General features: G+C 44.4%; 1 protein-coding gene across 1 annotated transcript in view; it reads left to right on the top strand.

The window, feature by feature from the left end:
* The window catches only part of DCLK3 (doublecortin like kinase 3), a 59,326-nt gene extending 41,592 nt beyond the window's left edge, over positions 1–17,734 (top strand). The window contains exon 5 of the mRNA XM_073630593.1: positions 15,021–17,734. Within this exon, the coding sequence (XP_073486694.1) occupies positions 15,021–15,190 (170 nt within the window). The 3' untranslated portion in view covers positions 15,191–17,734. The remainder of the gene's footprint in view (positions 1–15,020) is intronic.
* The last annotated feature ends 584 nt before the right edge of the window (positions 17,735–18,318 follow it).

Raw genomic sequence — 18,318 nt, forward strand, 5'->3', positions numbered from 1 at the left:
ATCTTAGGGAGCGCAAGAAGGTCACAGATTCCCAGAGATCAGGAGCTGCAGCAGATGATGTTTATGTCCCCAGGCTGTGCTACTATGAGAGACTTTGTTTTCTGTCAGACCACACTGAAGTCAGGGAATCCCTCTCCACTCTTCCTTCCACACTTCCTTCCATCCCAGCTGAGGCTTCCGATGTCCAACCTGGGCCTTCCAGCCAGGAAGAAGCTGGAGTCAGGTATAGCATTGTTCTACAGATTTCTGATCAATAAATAAATGATGTTTATTAGATGTTATTATTGATCACTAATTGCTGATTGAAAAAAGTGTTTTTCATATCAATAGACAGTAGTGGGCACCCAAAATTGGGACAAGAATGAAAAATGCTGGGCTCAGAATGATAGTCTGTTATATTTATTAACATTCAATTTGCAACAGTCAGGAGGTGACAATTGTGTGTGATTGATGAATAAAAAACTAAAACTATGTCCCTTTTTCATACACAGGAAGACCTCAGCCAGGAGGAGGCTGTGGAATGTGGCAGCCAGGAGGAGGCGGGGGTTAGTGGCAGCCAGAAGGAGGCGGGGCTAAGTGTCAGCCAGGAGAAGCCTGGGACAAGTCGCAGCCTGACAGAATCGCAGGTTCCTCCCCTCCGCCTTCCATACAAAAGAGCGAGGAAGGCGACTCACATGCAGGATTCTGCACTCAGGCTTATTTAGGAGGCTTCTGCCTCCCTCAGAGCCTTACCCACTCCTGAAGAGGCCTTTGCCTGCATGGCTGCCACAAAACTGCAGGGCATGCAGGAGGGTCAACGCAAGCTATGTGAGGACCTGCTTTATAAAGTCCTAAGTAAGGGGGAGAGTGGGGAACTAACACCCAAGCCCGACGTGATTGAGTTGGACCATCCTCCTCCTCCTGCTGCCACAACTCCAACACCACAGCCACAGCGTGGAAGGAAGCGTGGAAAGAAGACCAGAGAGTGATGGCCCTGGGTTCAGTCTGGTCTGACAAAAGATGCAGTCTCTCGTATGACCACAGCCTGGGGACACAGATGTCAACTGCTGCTTTCCGGATCTCTGGGACTTCTGGACCAGACTGCACTCCCTTAGATAAGGACTTCTCAGGCCACCAATTTTGCTTGAAAATACTTGATGTGTGCCCTGGGGGGTCCAAGGCTTCACCCATTTCTGCTGTTTCTCCAGCGTTGCCTCCCTCTTTGTTTAGTTGTGAGCCCTTAATAAAGGAATTTTTTGGGAAAATTATACTCTCCTATGTGTGTTTTCATCCAAAAAGGACAGTTTGTTGGTGACGATTCTGGTAAATTTATAAAGTACAATGTGAAATTAACAAGAGACAAAAACAAAACAAAAACAAAACAAAAAATACCAACACAAAAAAAATGTTGTCAGATGTGACAAATCTAAATATATTAAGGGAATCCCGCTAAATAATAAAGAAAGAAGTTTGTGAGAAGTCTGTATGAATATGAGCAGCAAAACTACTTAATTCTTCTCACATTATAAAGAAGAAGAGAGTGCGCTGTATTAAACCATTTTTAACATTGCACCGTGACGAAAGTGTTGTATCCATTGCGAATGCTAAGTTTACCAGACCGAGCTGTTCCGTCTCGGAATTTCTTCTGAGCATGCGTGGCACTTTGTGCGTCGGAACAGGCCACACATGGTCGGAATTGACGCAATCAGATTTTGTTGTCGGAAAATTTTATAGCCTGCTCTCTAACATTGTCGGAAAATCCGATGGAAAATGTCCGATGGAGCCCACACACGGTCGGAATGTCCGACAACACGCTCCGATCGGACATTTTCCATCGGAAAATCCGACCGTGTGTACGGGGCATTATTCTGTATACTGCTTGTCCTTTTGTATTCCTTCATCTTCCTTTTGTACCACTTGTGTTTGATATCAGATGCATTGACATTTCCTTGAACAGATTAAAACTTTGTTATCTCTAGGGACATACAACAAGTACAGCAAGAGTTACAATTTTACATGTTACTTTAGTATAGTATACTGTGTTATCATGACAATGGCTATAGGATGGCAACTAGGAGAAAAAAAATGATGGGTCATATCTGTGCTGCCCTAAACTAAAACAAAGAGGAATTTCAGTCATCACATTTCTACCTTTTTGCTGCTTGACTGTACCCACTGGAACTAAACTAATTCTAGGCTGTATTACTGCCATCCAGGATATCCAGCTTATAATATCTGATAAAGCTTTCTTGGAACTCTAAATAAAAACTCTTGATTTTGCAATTAGAATGATAAATGCTGGAAAATGGCTCTAAGGGTCAAGGATTGGGGAGTTTAGCTTAAGGTTTAGGATTACAACTAAGGTTAGGATTTTAGGTGAAAGTTTAATGTTCAGGGCTCAGTTTAACTGTCTATATACATGTTAGAGTTGTAGAGTGTGGTTTGGGTGTTAAAAGTTATGGGTCGAGTGTTAAGGCAAAGGTCAGATCAGGATTTTGAGGGAGAAGTCTTAAGCTGGCAATAAACCAGTAGAATGTGGTTTGAAAATGTTTGATTTTAGAATTTGTATTTGATTTTAGAGGTCTGGATGAAGTTTTAATGATTTTCAAGTGATGGCAAGAAAGAACGCTCTAGCAAACTATTTTTCTTTGCATGTTTGAATGAAAATCTAATTGTATATGGCCAGCTTAAGTGTTAAGGGTTTACCTTGTTCCAGAAGTAGGGGCATTTTGTAACATCTGGACAGTCAGGGGAGCTGAAGGGAATGTTCTTACTGCTGATGTTGAAAGCTCCCTGCTGAACCCCTGGGGTACCTGTCTTTCTCCCTTCTTAATTTCCCTTTCCTCTCTTGCTTTTTCTCTCTCCTTCTCTATTTTCCTTGCCGACTGCCCTTCCATGCTTCCCTCCCTCATCATTGAGCTCCTGTAGGCTCTGGATGAACAGTATAGGCCATGGCCGTCTATATTATTTCCCCCCTCCCTTTATTTTTTTTTTTGGCTAGGCCTCCCACTCATATTTTAATTCGTGCCTCAGATTTGTGAAGACATCAGTGGTTCAGACTGCATGATATTGCCTTGATTGCCTGGATGTGGCTCTTTTGCCATTCTCTGTGAACAAATGACCCTTATGTCTTATGCTGCGAACACACGACTGGTTTTTCCGTCAGAATAAACTGACGGTTTTTCCGACGGAGTTCCGCTAAAACGGACTTGCCTACACATGATCACACCAAAGTCTGATCGTTTTAGAATGCAATGACGTACGACGGGACTAGAAAAAGGAAGTTCAATAGCCAGTAGCCAATAGCTGCCCTTGCATCGTATTTGGTCCATCGGAATAGCATACAGACGAATGGTTTTCCCGATAGGAATTGATTCCGTCGGAAAGATTTAAAACGTGTTCTATTTCTAGGTCCGTCATAAATTTTGAAAGAGAAAGTCCGATGAAGCCCACACACGATCGGAACATCCGATGGAATGATTCCGTCTGACCTTTTCTGCCGGAAAGTCTGGCCATGTGTACGCGGCATTAGACGCTCAACTTATTCTCACAAATTTATGTCTCGTATGTCCTGTCTTATCCATGTTCTGTTACAGTATTAGATTGTTGCTGCTCTCATTTTGCTTTGGAGGAGCAATACTTGTGTAAAATGTACTGATATTTTATGGTTACACTTCGTTTCTGTACTGTCTTATTTCTCTTGTTATACAGAAAACTGTAATAAAATCTCAGTAAAAGAAAGCTCCCTGCTGAAGACTACTAATTAATAGGGATGAGCCGAACACCCCCCGGTTCGGTTCGCACCAGAACCTGCGAACGGACCGAAAATTTGCACGAACGTTAGAACCCCATTGACGTCTATGGGACTCGAACGTTCAAAATCAAAAGTGCTCATTTTAAAGGCTAATTTGCATGGTATTGTCATAAAAAGGATTTGGGGACCCGGGTCCTACCCCAGGGGACATATATCAATGCAAAAAAAAATTTTAAAAACTGCCGTTTTTTCGGGAGCAGTGATTTTAATGATGGTTAAAGTAAAAAAAAAAAAAGTTAAATATTCCTTTAAATATCGTACCTGGGGGGTGTCTATAGTATGCCTGTAAAGTGGCGCGTGTTTCCCGTGTTTAGAACAGTCCCTGCACCAAATGTCATTTTTAAAGGAAAAAATCTCATTTAAAACTGCTTGCGGGTTTAATGTAATGTCGGGTCCTGGCAATATGGATGAAAATCAGTGAGACAAACGGCATGGGTACCCCCCAGTCCATTACCAGGCCCTTTGGGTCTTGTATGGATATTAAGGGGAACCCCGCACCCAAATTAAAATAAGGAAAGGTGTGGGGCCACAAGGCTCTATATACTCTGAACAGCAGTATACAGGCGGTGCAAACAAGACAGGGACTGTAGGTTTGTTGTTAAGTAGAATCTGTTTGTCATTTTGAACGGGTACATTTTTAACGTGTTTAGCTCCAGCCAAAAAATCTTTTTTAAGCTTTTTGGAAAACATAGGGAAGGGTTATCACCCCTGTGACATTTGTTTTGCTGTCTTTCCTCCTCTTTAGAAGATTTCACCTCACTTTTTGTCCCAATGACAAATGTTTTTTGAAAATTTGGGTTTTTTTGTGGAACAGGGATTGGAAAGCATCAGTGGAAAGGAGAAATGTATTTCCCATATTAACACTTACAGGAGAGAATTTCCCTTCCTAGGGGTAGATTTCATCTCACTTCCTGTTGTCTCCTTCCGTTTGCAAGTAGGAGTCGTTTGTAAGTTAGATGTTTGAAAGTAGGGGCCTGCCCTATATACTCAGCAGAAATTTGGGCCTTAGGTGTTGTTGTGGCCACAACAACGTAAGCCCTCACAGGGCCCTGCTGTGAAATATTAGATCAAAAATTGTAATTACATGCCCCTGTTGAACAGGGGCAGAAAAACTGGGCCTTTGGTGGTGGTGGTGCTGGTGCCACAACACTGTAAGTCCTCACTCGCTCTTGGTGGGTGCAGAAATGGGCCCTGCTGTGAAATATTAGATCAAGAATTGTAATTACATGCCCCTGTTGAACAGGGGCAGAAAAATTGGGCCTTTGGTGGTGGTGGTGGTGGTGGTGGTGGTGCTGGTGCCACAACACTGCAACCCCTCACAGACACTCTAGTTGGAACGCAGGAACGAGCCCTGCTGCAAAGTATTGCATCAAAAATTGTAATTACACGCCCCTGTTAAACAGGGGCAGAAAAATTGGGCCTTAGGCACTGGTGCTACAACACTGCAACCCCTCACAGACACTCTAGTTGGAACGCAGGAACGAGCCCTGCTGCAAAGTATTGCATCAAAAATTGTAATTACACGCCCCTGTTAAACAGGGGCAGAAAAATTGGGCCTTAGGCACTGGTGCTACAACACTGCAACCCCTCACAGACACTCTAGTTGGAACGCAGGAACGAGCCCTGCTGCAAAGTATTGCATCAAAAATTGTAATTACACGCCCCTGTTAAACAGGGGCAGAAAAATTGGGCCTTAGGCACTGGTGCTGGTGCCACAACACTGCAACCCCTCACAGACACTCTAGTTGGAACGCAGGAACGAGCCCTGCTGCAAAGTATTGCATCAAAAATTGTAATCACACGCCCCTGTTAAACAGGGGCTGAAAAATTGGGCCTTAGGCATTGGTGGTGGCGCCCAGAACCAAAAATGTTCTTTCAAGCTATCAGCATGATGATTGAGGAGGAAGAGGATAATTACTTAGGGATAGTCACTCAGCATCAGCATAGGCAGTCTTTGAAGGGATCTGAGATTTAAAATAAAATTATTCGGTTACATCAGCATCAGGTGCTTGGTAGCTGGTGGTGATCCAAGACTGATTAATTTTTATGAAGGTCAGTCGATCGACCGAGTCGGTGGACAGATGCACCCTGTGATCGGTTACAAAGCCTCCAGCAGCACTGAATGTGCGTTCCGAAAGAACGCTGGATGCAGGACAGGCCAGTAGCTCAATTGCATACTGTGCAAGCTCTGGCCAGTGATCCATCCTCAAGACCCAGTAACCCAGAGGATTTTCGGTGGGAAAGGTGTCCAAGTCTGATCTTGCCCCTAGGTATTCCTGCACCATGTAAAACAGACGCTGGCGATGGTTGCTGGAACCGATCATACCTTGGGGCTGCCGACCAAAAAATTGTCTGAACGCATCGGTCAGACGGCCACCTTCTCCACCGCTCCTTCTTTGACTGACCGAAGCCTCAGCAACACGTTGTCCAGAAACAGGAGTTTGTAACCTTCCAGTCTCTGGGAACGCGTTGCACAGACCTTTCTGCAAGGCCTCCCGAAGATGTTTCATCCTCTGCTCCCTCTGCGATGGCAAGATAAGGTCCGCAACCTTACCCTTGTAACGTGGATCAAGGAGGGTTGCCAGCCAGTATTGGTCCTTCTCCTTGATACCACGAATACGAGGATCCTTACGCAGGCTTTGCAGGATCAGGGAGGCCATGCAGCGTAGGTTTGCTGAGGCATTCGGTCCGGAGTCCTCTGGGTCACTAAGGACGACATGGTCCGCAGCCACCTCCTCCCAGCCACGTACAAGTCCATGTGTTTATTGGGACTGATCCCTTAAAGACTGCTGCTGATGCTGAGTGCCAGGCTCCACCTCCATACTGACACAATCTTCCTCCTCCTCCTCCTCCTCCTCCTCCTCTTCCTGTGTGATCGGCGGGCATGCAGAAACACTGTCTGGATAAAGGGGGCCTTGAGAGCTAAGGAAGTCCTCCTTTTCCTGCCTCTGTTTTGCCTCAAGTGCCCTGTCCATTATTCCACGCAGCGTGTGCTCCAACAGGTGGACAAGGGGGACAGTGTCACTGATGCATGCACTGTCACTGCTCACCATCCTCGTGGCCTCCTCAAATGGTGACAGGACAGTGCATGCATCCCCGATCATGGCCCACTGGCGTGGGGAAAAAAAACCAAGCTCCCCTGACCCAGTCCTGGTGCCATTGTCGCACAGGTACTCATTGATGGCCCTCTGCTGCATGTGCAGCCGCTGCAGCATGGCCAACGTTGAGTTCCACCTGGTGGGCATGTCACAGATTAGGCGGTTCTTGGGCAGGTTAAACTCCTTTTGGAGGTCCGTCAGCCGAGCACTGGCATTATATGACCGGCAGGAATGCACACAGACTTTCCTGGCCTGCCTCAGGACATCCTGTAAGCCCGGGTACCTGCCCAAGAACCGCTGCACCACCAAGTTAAGGACGTGAGCAAAACAGGGCACATGGGTCATTTGTCCCTGTCGGAGGGCAGAGAGGAGGTTGGTGCCATTGTCGCAAACCACCATTCCTGCCTTAAGTTGGCGTGGCGTCAACCACCTCTGAACCTGCCCCTGCAGAGCTGACAGAACCTCTGCCCCAGTGTGGCTCCTGTCCCCCAAGCACACCAGCTCAAGCACCGCATGGCATCTTTTGGCCTGCGTACTTGCGTAGCCCCTTGAATGGCTACAGAGCACCGCTGGTTCCGAGGACAAAGCACAGGAAGAGGCCATGGAGGAAGAAGAAGAGGAGGGGGTGGAGGAGAGAGGTGTGTCACAATCATTAGCATTTTGGAGGCGTGGTGGCGGAACAACCTCCAACACTACTGCACCTTGTCCTGCATCCTTCCCAGCTGCCAGCAGAGTCACCCAATGCGCCGTTAAACTTAAGTAACGTCCCTGTCCATGCCTGCTGGACCATGAGTCAGCGGTAATATGCACCTTACCGCTGACCGCCCTGTCCAGCGAGGCATGGACATTGCCTTCCACATGCCGGTAGAGAGCCGGAATCGCCTTCCGTGAGAAAAAATGGCGTTTAGGTACCTGCCACTGAGGAACCGCACATTCCACAAACTCACGGAAGGGGGCAGAGTCTACCAACTGAAAAGGCAGCAGTTGAAGTGCTAGCAATTTTGCCAAGCTAGCATTCAACCGCTGCGCATGTGGATAGGGAGCAAACTTCTTTCGGCGGTGCAGCAGCTGGGGCAGGGAAATTTGCCTGGTACAATCTGACGTCGGTGTACCAAAAGCAGATTGCCCACAAGTACTTGGCTGTGACACACCTAATTCTACACCTTCATTCCTCTCAGTGCAGGTCTCAGAGAGGACTGAAGGTATAGTGGGGTTGGAGATCTCAGCTGATGAGGAGCAAGGAGAGGTCCTCTTTGTTCTTTGGTGTGGGTCTTTTAGATACGCTTGCCAACGAACTCCATGGCAGGTCAACATATGTCTGGTCAAGCATGTGGTACCCAAGCGGGAGATGTTTTGGCCACGCGAGATACGCTTGAGACATATGTTGCAAATAGCAGCGGTGCGATCTGATGCACTCGTCTCAAAAAAGGCCCACACCAAAGAACTTTTTCAATAACGCGCAGAGACTGCAGCGCCCTGCACATGTGGAGCTTTGGGGTGTGATGCAGTCAATGTGCTGCCCTTAGGCTGGCCCCTGGAGGGCATCCTGCCTCGTTGGTGATGTGCCGCCTCCTCCTCCTCCTCCTCCTCTCTCCTATCAGGCACCCACGTTGAGTCAGTGACCTCATCATCCCCTCCCTCCTCATCACTGGAGCAAACCTGGCAGTATGCTGCAGCAGGGGGAGCATGACTGCCAGATTGCTGTCCTTCTTTGGCACCCCCTCTGTCTGCGCTCATGTTACTGCCTTCATTGAGCTCAGTATCATCATCAGAGCCTTCCAAACGCTGGGCATCCTCCTGGAGCATGTGCCCAACACTGTGGTCAAACAGTTCGAGGGACTCCTCAGGAGGACATGGTGGGGCTAGGGAAGGAGTCACTGATGACATTGAGCCGAGGGAAGAGGCCGCTGCTTTGCCAGACAAAGTACCCTGGGCATGGGTGAGAGAGGATGAGGAGGATGAGGACGGCTTGGTCATCCACTCGACCAAGTCTTCCGCATGTTGTGGCTCAACACGGCCAGCTGCCACGGCCACATGCTGATGAGGATGCACCGTCTCCATGACCAGCACTAGACACAGAGCCTGCTTGCCCTCTCTTATTGGCTTGTGACTGTCTGCCTCTCCTTCTTGGCTTTCCAGACATACTAATGGCCTGTAGCTGCACTAAGCTGGGATATGTGTATATATATATATATATATATATATATATATATATATATGTACTGATACTGCAGCTAGCAAAATCAACTGCCTGCCTGTAGTATGAGAACACCACCAACCTTCTACAGGTAGCTTTAGCTGAACACTGTGAGGTGGACGCACCCCACTAACTTGTAGGTTTAGCTGAACACTGTGAGCAGGACGCACCCCACTAACTTGTAGGTTTAGCTGAACACTGTGAGGTGGACACACCACACTAACTTGTAGGTTTAGCTGAACACTGTGAGCAGGACGCGCCCCAATAACTTGTAGGTTTAGCTGAACACTGTGAGCAGGACGCACTGCACTAACTGTAAATAGTCTAGCTGCCTGACTGTGGTACTAATAGGATCAAAAGAACACCAGTAATTTTCTTCAGGTAGCTGTATATACTGTAACAAGACAAGCCTGCCTGTCAGTAAGAAGATAACAGGAACGGATCTAGCTGAACACTGTGAGGTGGATGCACCACACTAACTTGTAGGTTTAGCTGAACACTGTGAGCAGGACGCACCCCACTAACTTGTAGGTTTAGCTGAACACTGTGAGCAGGATGCACTGCACTAACTGTAAATAGTCTAGCTGCCTGACTGTGGTACTAATAGGATCAAAAGAACACCAGTAATTTTCTTCAGGTAGCTGTATATACTGTAACAAGACAAGCCTGCCTGTCAGTAAGAAGATAACAGGAACGGATCTAGCTGAACACTGTGAGCAGGACGCACTGCACTAACTTGTAGGTTTAGCTGAACACTGTGAGGTGGACGCACCGCACTAACTTGTAGGTTTAGCTGAACACTGTGAGCAGGACGCACCCCACTAACTTGTAGGTTTAGCTGAACACTGTGAGCAGGACGCACCGCACTAACTTGAAGGTTTAGCTGAACACTGAGCAGGATGCACCCCACTAACTTTTGTAGGTTTAGCTGAACACTGTGAGCAGGACGCACTGCACTAACTGTAAATAGTCTAGCTGCCTGACTGTGGTACTAATAGGATCAAAAGAACACCAGTAATTTTCTTCAGGTAGCTGTATATACTGTAACAAGACAAGCCTGCCTGTCAGTAAGAAGATAACAGGAACGGATCTAGTGAACACTGTGAGCAGGACGCACTGCACTAACTTGTAGGTTTAGCTGAACACTGTGAGGTGGACGCACCGCACTAACTTGTAGGTTTAGCTGAACACTGTGAGCAGGACGCACCCCACTAACTTGTAGGTTTAGCTGAACACTGTGAGCAGGACGCACCGCACTAACTTGAAGGTTTAGCTGAACACTGAGCAGGATGCACCCCACTAACTTTTGTAGGTTTAGCTGAACACTGTGAGCAGGACGCACTGCACTAACTGTAAATAGTCTAGCTGCCTGACTGTGGTACTAATAGGATCAAAAGAACACCAGTAATTTTCTTCAGGTAGCTGTATATACTGTAACAAGACAAGCCTGCCTGTCAGTAAGAAGATAACAGGAACGGATCTAGCTGAACACTGTGAGCAGGACGCACCGCACTAACTTGAAGGTTTAGCTGAACACTGAGCAGGACGCACCCCACTAACTTTTGTAGGTTTAGCTGAACACTGTGAGCAGGACGCACTGCACTAACTGTAAATAGTCTAGCTGCCTGACTGTGGTACTAATAGGATCAAAAGAACACCAGTAATTTCTTCAGGTAGCTGTATATACTGTAACAAGACAAGCCTGCCTGTCAGTAGGAAGATAACAGGAACGGATCTAGCTGAACACTGTGAGCAGGACGCACCACACTAACTTGTAGGTTTAGCTGAACACTGTGAGCAGAACGCACCCCACTAACTTGTAGGTTTAGCTGAACACTGTGAGGTGGACGCACCGCACTAACTTGTAGGTTTAGCTGAACACTGTGAGCAGGACGCACCCCACTAACTTGTAGGTTTAGCTGAACACTGTGAGCAGGACGCACCGCACTAACTTGAAGGTTTAGCTGAACACTGAGCAGGATGCACCCCACTAACTTTTGGAGGTTTAGCTGAACACTGTGAGCAGGACGCACTGCACTAACTGTAAATAGTCTAGCTGCCTGACTGTGGTACTAATAGGATCAAAAGAACACCAGTAATTTTCTTCAGGTAGCTGTATATACTGTAACAAGACAAGCCTGCCTGTCAGTAAGAAGATAACAGGAACGGATCTAGCTGAACACTGTGAGCAGGACGCACCGCACTAACTTGAAGGTTTAGCTGAACACTGAGCAGGACGCACCCCACTAACTTTTGTAGGTTTAGCTGAACACTGTGAGCAGGACGCACTGCACTAACTGTAAATAGTCTAGCTGCCTGACTGTGGTACTAGTAGGATCAAAAGAACACCAGTAATTTCTTCAGGTAGCTGTATATACTGTAACAAGACAAGCCTGCCTGTCAGTAGGAAGATAACAGGAACGGATCTAGCTGAACACTGTGAGCAGGACGCACCACACTAACTTGTAGGTTTAGCTGAACACTGTGAGCAGGACGCACCCCACTAACTTGTAGGTTTAGCTGAACACTGTGAGCAGGACGCACTGCACTAACTGTAAATAGTCTAGCTGCCTGACTGTGGTACTAATAGGATCAAAAGAACACCAGTAATTTTCTTCAGGTAGCTGTATATACTGTAACAAGACAAGCCTGCCTGTCAGTAAGAAGATAACAGGAACGGATCTAGCTGAACACTGTGAGGTGGACGCACCACACTAACTTGTAGGTTTAGCTGAACACTGTGAGCAGGACGCACTGCACTAACTGTAAATAGTCTAGCTGCCTAACTGTGGTACTAATAGGATCAAAAGAACACCAGTAATTTTCTTCAGGTAGCTGTATATACTGTAACAAGACAAGCCTGCCTGTCAGTAAGAAGATAACAGGTACGGATCTAGCTGAACACTGTGAGCAGGACGCACTGCACTAACTGTAAATAGTCTAGCTGCCTGACTGTGGTACTAATAGGATCAAAGGAACACCAGTAATTTTCTTCAGGTAGCTGTAAATACTGTAACAAGACAAGCCTGCCTGTCAGTAGGAAGATAACAAGAACGGATCTAGCTAAACTGAATACAGTGTATATATATATATATATGCAACACCTGGGATGCATATATATACACAATACACTGTAAGTGCAGCTAACTGACTGACTGTTCTGCCTAATCTATCTAACTCAAATCAAATGTCACTGTCTGTCTCTCTCTCTCTCTCAATGAACGCCGGAACACACACTACACAGGGCCGCCGTGCAGGCGGCCTTATATAGTGTGGGGCATGTACTAAATCCCCTGAGCCATAATTGGCCAAAGCCTCCTTGGCTTTGGCCAATTACGGCTCTCTGTTCAGGCGGCGCTGTGATTGGCCAAGCATGTGGGTCATAGTGCATGCTTGGCCAATCATCAGCCAGCAATGCACTGCGATGCCGCAGTGAATTATGGGCCGTGACGCGCCACACGAATTTGGCGCGAACGGCCCATATCGTTCGCAATTCGACGAACGATCGAACAGCCGATGTTCGAGTCGAACATGGGTTCGACTCGAACACGAAGCTCATCCCTACTAATTAATATAAAATGTTTAAGTAGACAGTTGCCATTGCATTGCCTTTTTTAGAAAATGTTTAGGACGGATATTATAATTAGTGTTTTGAAATCTAGCTTTTGAGGAAGCAATCTTTATCTGTGATCATACCAACTTTTCCATTAGGAACCACAGCAACAATTAAGTAAACATTGAATACTGTGTCCAATTTCTGATGTCTTTCCTGTTTTCTACTTGTATTGGTTGTTCTTGATTTAATAATCAGCCTGAAGGATCTTATACTTTGTCTCTTAACCTGTTAACCATTTCTATTCATCAAAGAGAAAGAAATGGGTGAAGACCTACATTATCTTTAAAACAATCTGGCATTTCTAGGTTCTAGGAAATAATTGTCTAAATTCTGATCAAGAATTCTAAAAAATAGAATGACATTTTTCACCCACATTCATACTCTTTTAAGAACTGTCAACTTTTGTGCTTAATTGGTTTTTGAGTGCAGTATATTCCACAGAGGGATAAATAGAACCCCTGTGTACTTAGGTGTCATAGGATACATATCTTCAGCATTCTCTCCAAACTTTTTTTCCTGTTCATTCTGCATCACATCATATGATGTAGCATTTACAGGTGAAAAATAGAACAAGGGTTGTTTATTAGTTTTGTACACAAAGCTCATAATGCATTTAGCTGTCTTAATACATTTCTTGTTATTTTGGAATACGATTCTTATTCAGAAATGGGGTGAGATGCAGTTTCAGAACCAGATTTAAAATATCAATTTTTTGGGATGAACAAGACTTAGTTTCAGATTTTATCCAGCAAAATAACTGAAATGTCTTTGAGCACACATTAGACTAATGCAGATGTAATCTCATCGGAAAAGGCTGTTGGTAAGGAAAGTTGGCAATACATCCACAGATTTCTTTCATTCAGCCTGCAGGCTGATTGTCAAATCTTTCACTGCAGCTTTTGTATTCTGACTGGCAGTGCTGGCGGTTGTCAGAATACCATAGAGCGGAGTTCCACCCAAAAATGGAACTTCCGCTTTAAGTGATGGTGACATTTGGCATGTTATTTTTTGGGGGGGGGGTGTGGGTACCCTGTTTTTACAGGCACCCAGCTCCCACTTCCTTCCCTGGCGCCGCCGCGCCAGAAGGAAGATCACCTCTCTCCCCTCTCTCCCTGCAATCTTCTGGGACACGTCACAGGTCCCAGAAGATTGCCCGGCCATTCACAGCATGCGCAGTGCGTGCCTGCTGTGAAGCCACAGAGGGGCACCCACAGTTAGAATGCCGGTGCCATGGAGAGGAGGGGAAGAGGAGCAAGGCTTCCTGCACCGGCATTGCTGGACCGTGGGACAGGTGAGTGTCTGATTATTAAAAGTCAGCAGCTACACTTTTTTGTAGCTGCTGACTTTTAAATGGGTGGAACTCCGCTTTAATAGGCTTGCATCCAATTAGATGCAGGTGCTGTTTAACCTAAATTTTTCAATCTAAGGATGTTCAATGTCAACAGGGCCACCCGCTGCTCAAATCTCAGCTGGTTTTTATTTTATTGGAGAGCTTCAAGAAGTGGAAAGGCTGCGCAAGACATGCAGCTACAAAAGACATTTATTTAACAACCTCACACAGCTTGTTTGTATATTACATTCACTGGACACCAGGAAAGGGCCCTGGGAAAAAAGATACCCAGTCTCATATTAAAAATAATGTCAGAATGTTAACATATGTGCACCTGTGCCTTCTTCTTGGATAACTGTTGAGGGAGGTGAAGCAACACAACCCAGGAGAGGTAGGAGGGAATGGTAATCAAAACATATTTAAAGAAAACCTTATGGAATCACATATAGAGGTTGCCATTTCTGAACCTTTTTAAAAAAAATATAATAATTGCCTGCTGCCTCCAAACGGAATATTTTCAAACACAGACTTTGAATAAGCATGCAAGTCAGTCAAGGTATTGTAAAATCAAAACTCTTCATTGGTAAACATGGTTTGAGTCAGTAACCTAAAAAATTCTAAGGTATTTGGATTAGCATGACACCCAGGGAACTAGCATATCATCAATGGCAGCCTCCTTACTTCTTTACTACAGATTTCCTGGCGTGGTGAGTGAGAAATGACTCTTCTTTAATATGCATCGCAAATACTGGCAGATATGTAGAAGCTGCCCAAACCCTGAGCAGTACTTTACCATAGCAACAATGAAAAATGTATATGTAGAGCTGGACACAAAATCAAAGAGATTAGATATTCTTATACCTTCACATGAATACAGTTGGGTATTACTCTGCCATTTTACTTTCTTAATTTTTTTCATGTCGTGGTACAATATTGTCGATTTTTCTGAATGGTTCCTGACAAACTGTTATCCTTTATCATTGCAGAGGCTAAAGATTTGATCAACAGCTTGCTTGTGCTCAATCCCATGAAGAGGTTTACTGCTAGGTGTGTTTTACAGCACAGGTGGATCAAAACAAGTGGGCAGATGAACAGTCATAACCTGCAGAGAGAAGTTAGCATGAATATTGATCGCCATTTCCGCAACCATATCTAGAAACTGGGTACAAAAAATGATAATGATAATAATTTTGTAGTATATGATCTCTGTATTTACATATGGTAAATCACATATTGTCATATTGTATGTATCAAAGAATATTACTATCTGTACTGAATATTTTTAGAATACTGTTATATTATTTGGATGTAGATTAAATCTAAGATGGGAATTTGTCAGTTGTGGAAGAAAAAACTATGAGCTCTAATGTTTGACTACCAAAGGAAGTGCTTTTTCTTTAATATACTGTACCTTTTGAAGACACCTTTATTAATTTCACAGTTTCACAGGTTGTTCTGGTGACCAGTGTCACCAGAAGAAAAAGTTACGTGGATGATAATGCAAAATGTTACAGTTATCACACTTGTTCTGCTGACTATTGAGTAAAATTGAGTATATATATATATATATATATATATATATATATATATATTGCATCTTACAAATCCTTAGATGTGATGGCTGCATTTCTTTTTTTTTTTATTTCTTTAGACATTTTTTCTGTTTTTTTTTTCACCTAATGATTGGGCCAGTAACACACCTCCTGCCTTAAGCTGGCAATACACTGATTGAAAATCGGTCAGTTCAGCAGGGACTGGCTGAATTTCATTCAGTGTATGGCCTCTGCTGCTCGACAGAAGTATATTATTTAAACAATTTCTGTTGATGGGACAAGTTGGAACATTTTCAAATGATCAGCAGCTTCAGCCACTATTACAATATAAATTAGTATATTCTAACACCGACGAATGCTGATGTCAGAATGCAATGCCCTGGCAGGAGGGAGTGCTCAATCCACCTCATTACAAAAACAATGTTTTTTTTTTCTTTTTGGGTTAAAGGTTTTTTTTTCTCAACCCACTAACCTGCACTTTTGCTGGACAGCTTGGTCTTTTAAAGAAATCTGCAAACTACATGACTTACCGACAGGATCAACAGGTAATAAAACTACAGAGAGACCCAGAAGAACAAAGACTGCCGTGTTAATGATATTGTCAAACTGCATCATATATGTAATTTTTAATTTTGCACATAGTTCCACTTTAAGTTAAAGCCCAATCGAACTTTGAAAGCAGCCACAGAGTAGAAACACTTGTCCCTTGCCAGCGTGCTAATGACTAGAGAAAATTACATATGCTCTCTGTGTGGCAGTGTTAATTTTGACCTCAAATTTTGATTTACGTTTTAGTCATTTGACTAAAATGCCATTTTTGATTCATTTGCATTTTAGTCATCTCCAGTACATTTTAGCCGACTAAAATCGAATGGGTTTAGTTTAATTGTGATGCCACTTCAAAACCGCACGCCGTCATATGACGTCCTTGACTTTGTGCGGGGATATCTGAATGATGCCTGCAGCTACAGGCATCATTCAGATATCATTATTTGCAGGTGGTGATTCTGTGCATGATAAGAATGATCATAGCGGCAGTTCCACCGCTTGATCGTTCTTATAGGCGATGGGAGGGGACCCCTCCTCCCTCCACCATCCAGTACTTCCCTGGGCTCTCCCGTGCCATCGGGGGGACCAGAGAAAGAATCGGATGCCGCCGGATGACGACCAGTCATCCCTATGACCGTCGGAGCCCCGGGCCCGGTCGTGACCCCACATGTAAACAAAGCCACGATCGCGGCTGTCAGCATGAGATCGGTGAATTTTTGTATCTGATCTCATGCTTTACAGCCTGGAGGAGAGATGTGGGGTCTTCTTGACGCCGCATATCTCCATAAAGGGGACCTGTCACGATAGATTCCTATTACAAGGGATGTTTACATTCCTTGTAATGGGAATAAAAGTGATTAAAAAAAATTAAATGAAAAAAAAGTGTAAAAATACAAAAAATAAAGTAAAATAAAAAAAAATAAACAATTTTAAAACGCCCCTGTCCCCTGTAGCTCGCGCTCAGAGGTGAACATACCTAAGTCCTGCCCACATATGTAAACGCTGTTCAAACCACACATGTGAGGTATCGCCGCGTGCGTTAGAGCAAGAGCAACAATTCTAGCACTAGACCTCCTCTGTAACTCTAAACTGGTAACCTGTAAAAATTTTTAAAGCATCGCCTATGGAGGTTTTTAAGTACTGAAGTTTGGCGCCATTCGATGAGTATGCGCAATTTTAAAGCGTGACATGTTGGGTATCTATTTACTTGGCGTAACATTATCTTTCACATTATACAAAAAAAATTGGGCTAACTTTATGGTTTTAAAAAGAAAGTAAAGTAGATGTGGCGCTGTTCTATTGTGTTGTGTACTTGATCACATACTAATAAACATAAATATACAAGGTAAATGTTATTCTAGTGAACGTTAGCTGATGCATTAGACATGCACTAAATCCCTTATATTGAATGTGATGCCTAAACCTTAACAATATTCCATACGTGATTAATACAAAAATGAATAATAAATGATGTATGATTAGTGCATAAAAAATAAAAAAATTTTGATTTTGATAGGATTAATTATACAAAATTTGTGACTTTGATGGAGTTTATTCTTAAAAATAAAATACAATTGTAAACCTGAACCCCAAAACAAAGGGGGACAAAACGGTCCAATATAGCATGCGTTAGACCAATATAACTATATGTAGTCCCATTTAGTAAATATGCAATAAAGTGCTTCTGTGCTGGTGAAAAAATTAGTATTGATAATTCCACTTTCCAAGGGTGATCACAGCATGCGTGTTTTATCCGTGTTCTTATTGTGGCTGCACTCACCGGAATTCCCCCCCCCCCCTCTTGGGGTATGGAGCATTCACAGTATCTGCCATTGTGTAGCACTTTAGAGGCTGGATGATCCCTGATGTATTGGCAGTCCTCCAATCTTGTGCCATATATCATATAAAGTATAGAGGAGAAAGGAATCCCAATAGTGTATTACTGATTCAACTATTGCTTTAAAAACGTGAAAAGGTACTCACATTTAGTAAAAAACAGTAAAGCTTTTATTGCTGACACTAGCTTCGGCGACCGGAAGTGATGCAAGAACGTGTGATGAACCCGCCCTACGCGTTTCATCACTCTGACGTCATCTGGGGACGGGAAGAGGCGTAGACTCCCGTGGAAGTCTATGCCAGGAAGTGGGTGCAAATACCTGTCTTAGACAGGTATCTGCACCCC

This window comes from Aquarana catesbeiana, linkage group LG05 (genome assembly GCF_042186555.1).
Source record: "Aquarana catesbeiana isolate 2022-GZ linkage group LG05, ASM4218655v1, whole genome shotgun sequence".
Classification (NCBI taxonomy): domain Eukaryota; kingdom Metazoa; phylum Chordata; class Amphibia; order Anura; family Ranidae; genus Aquarana; species Aquarana catesbeiana.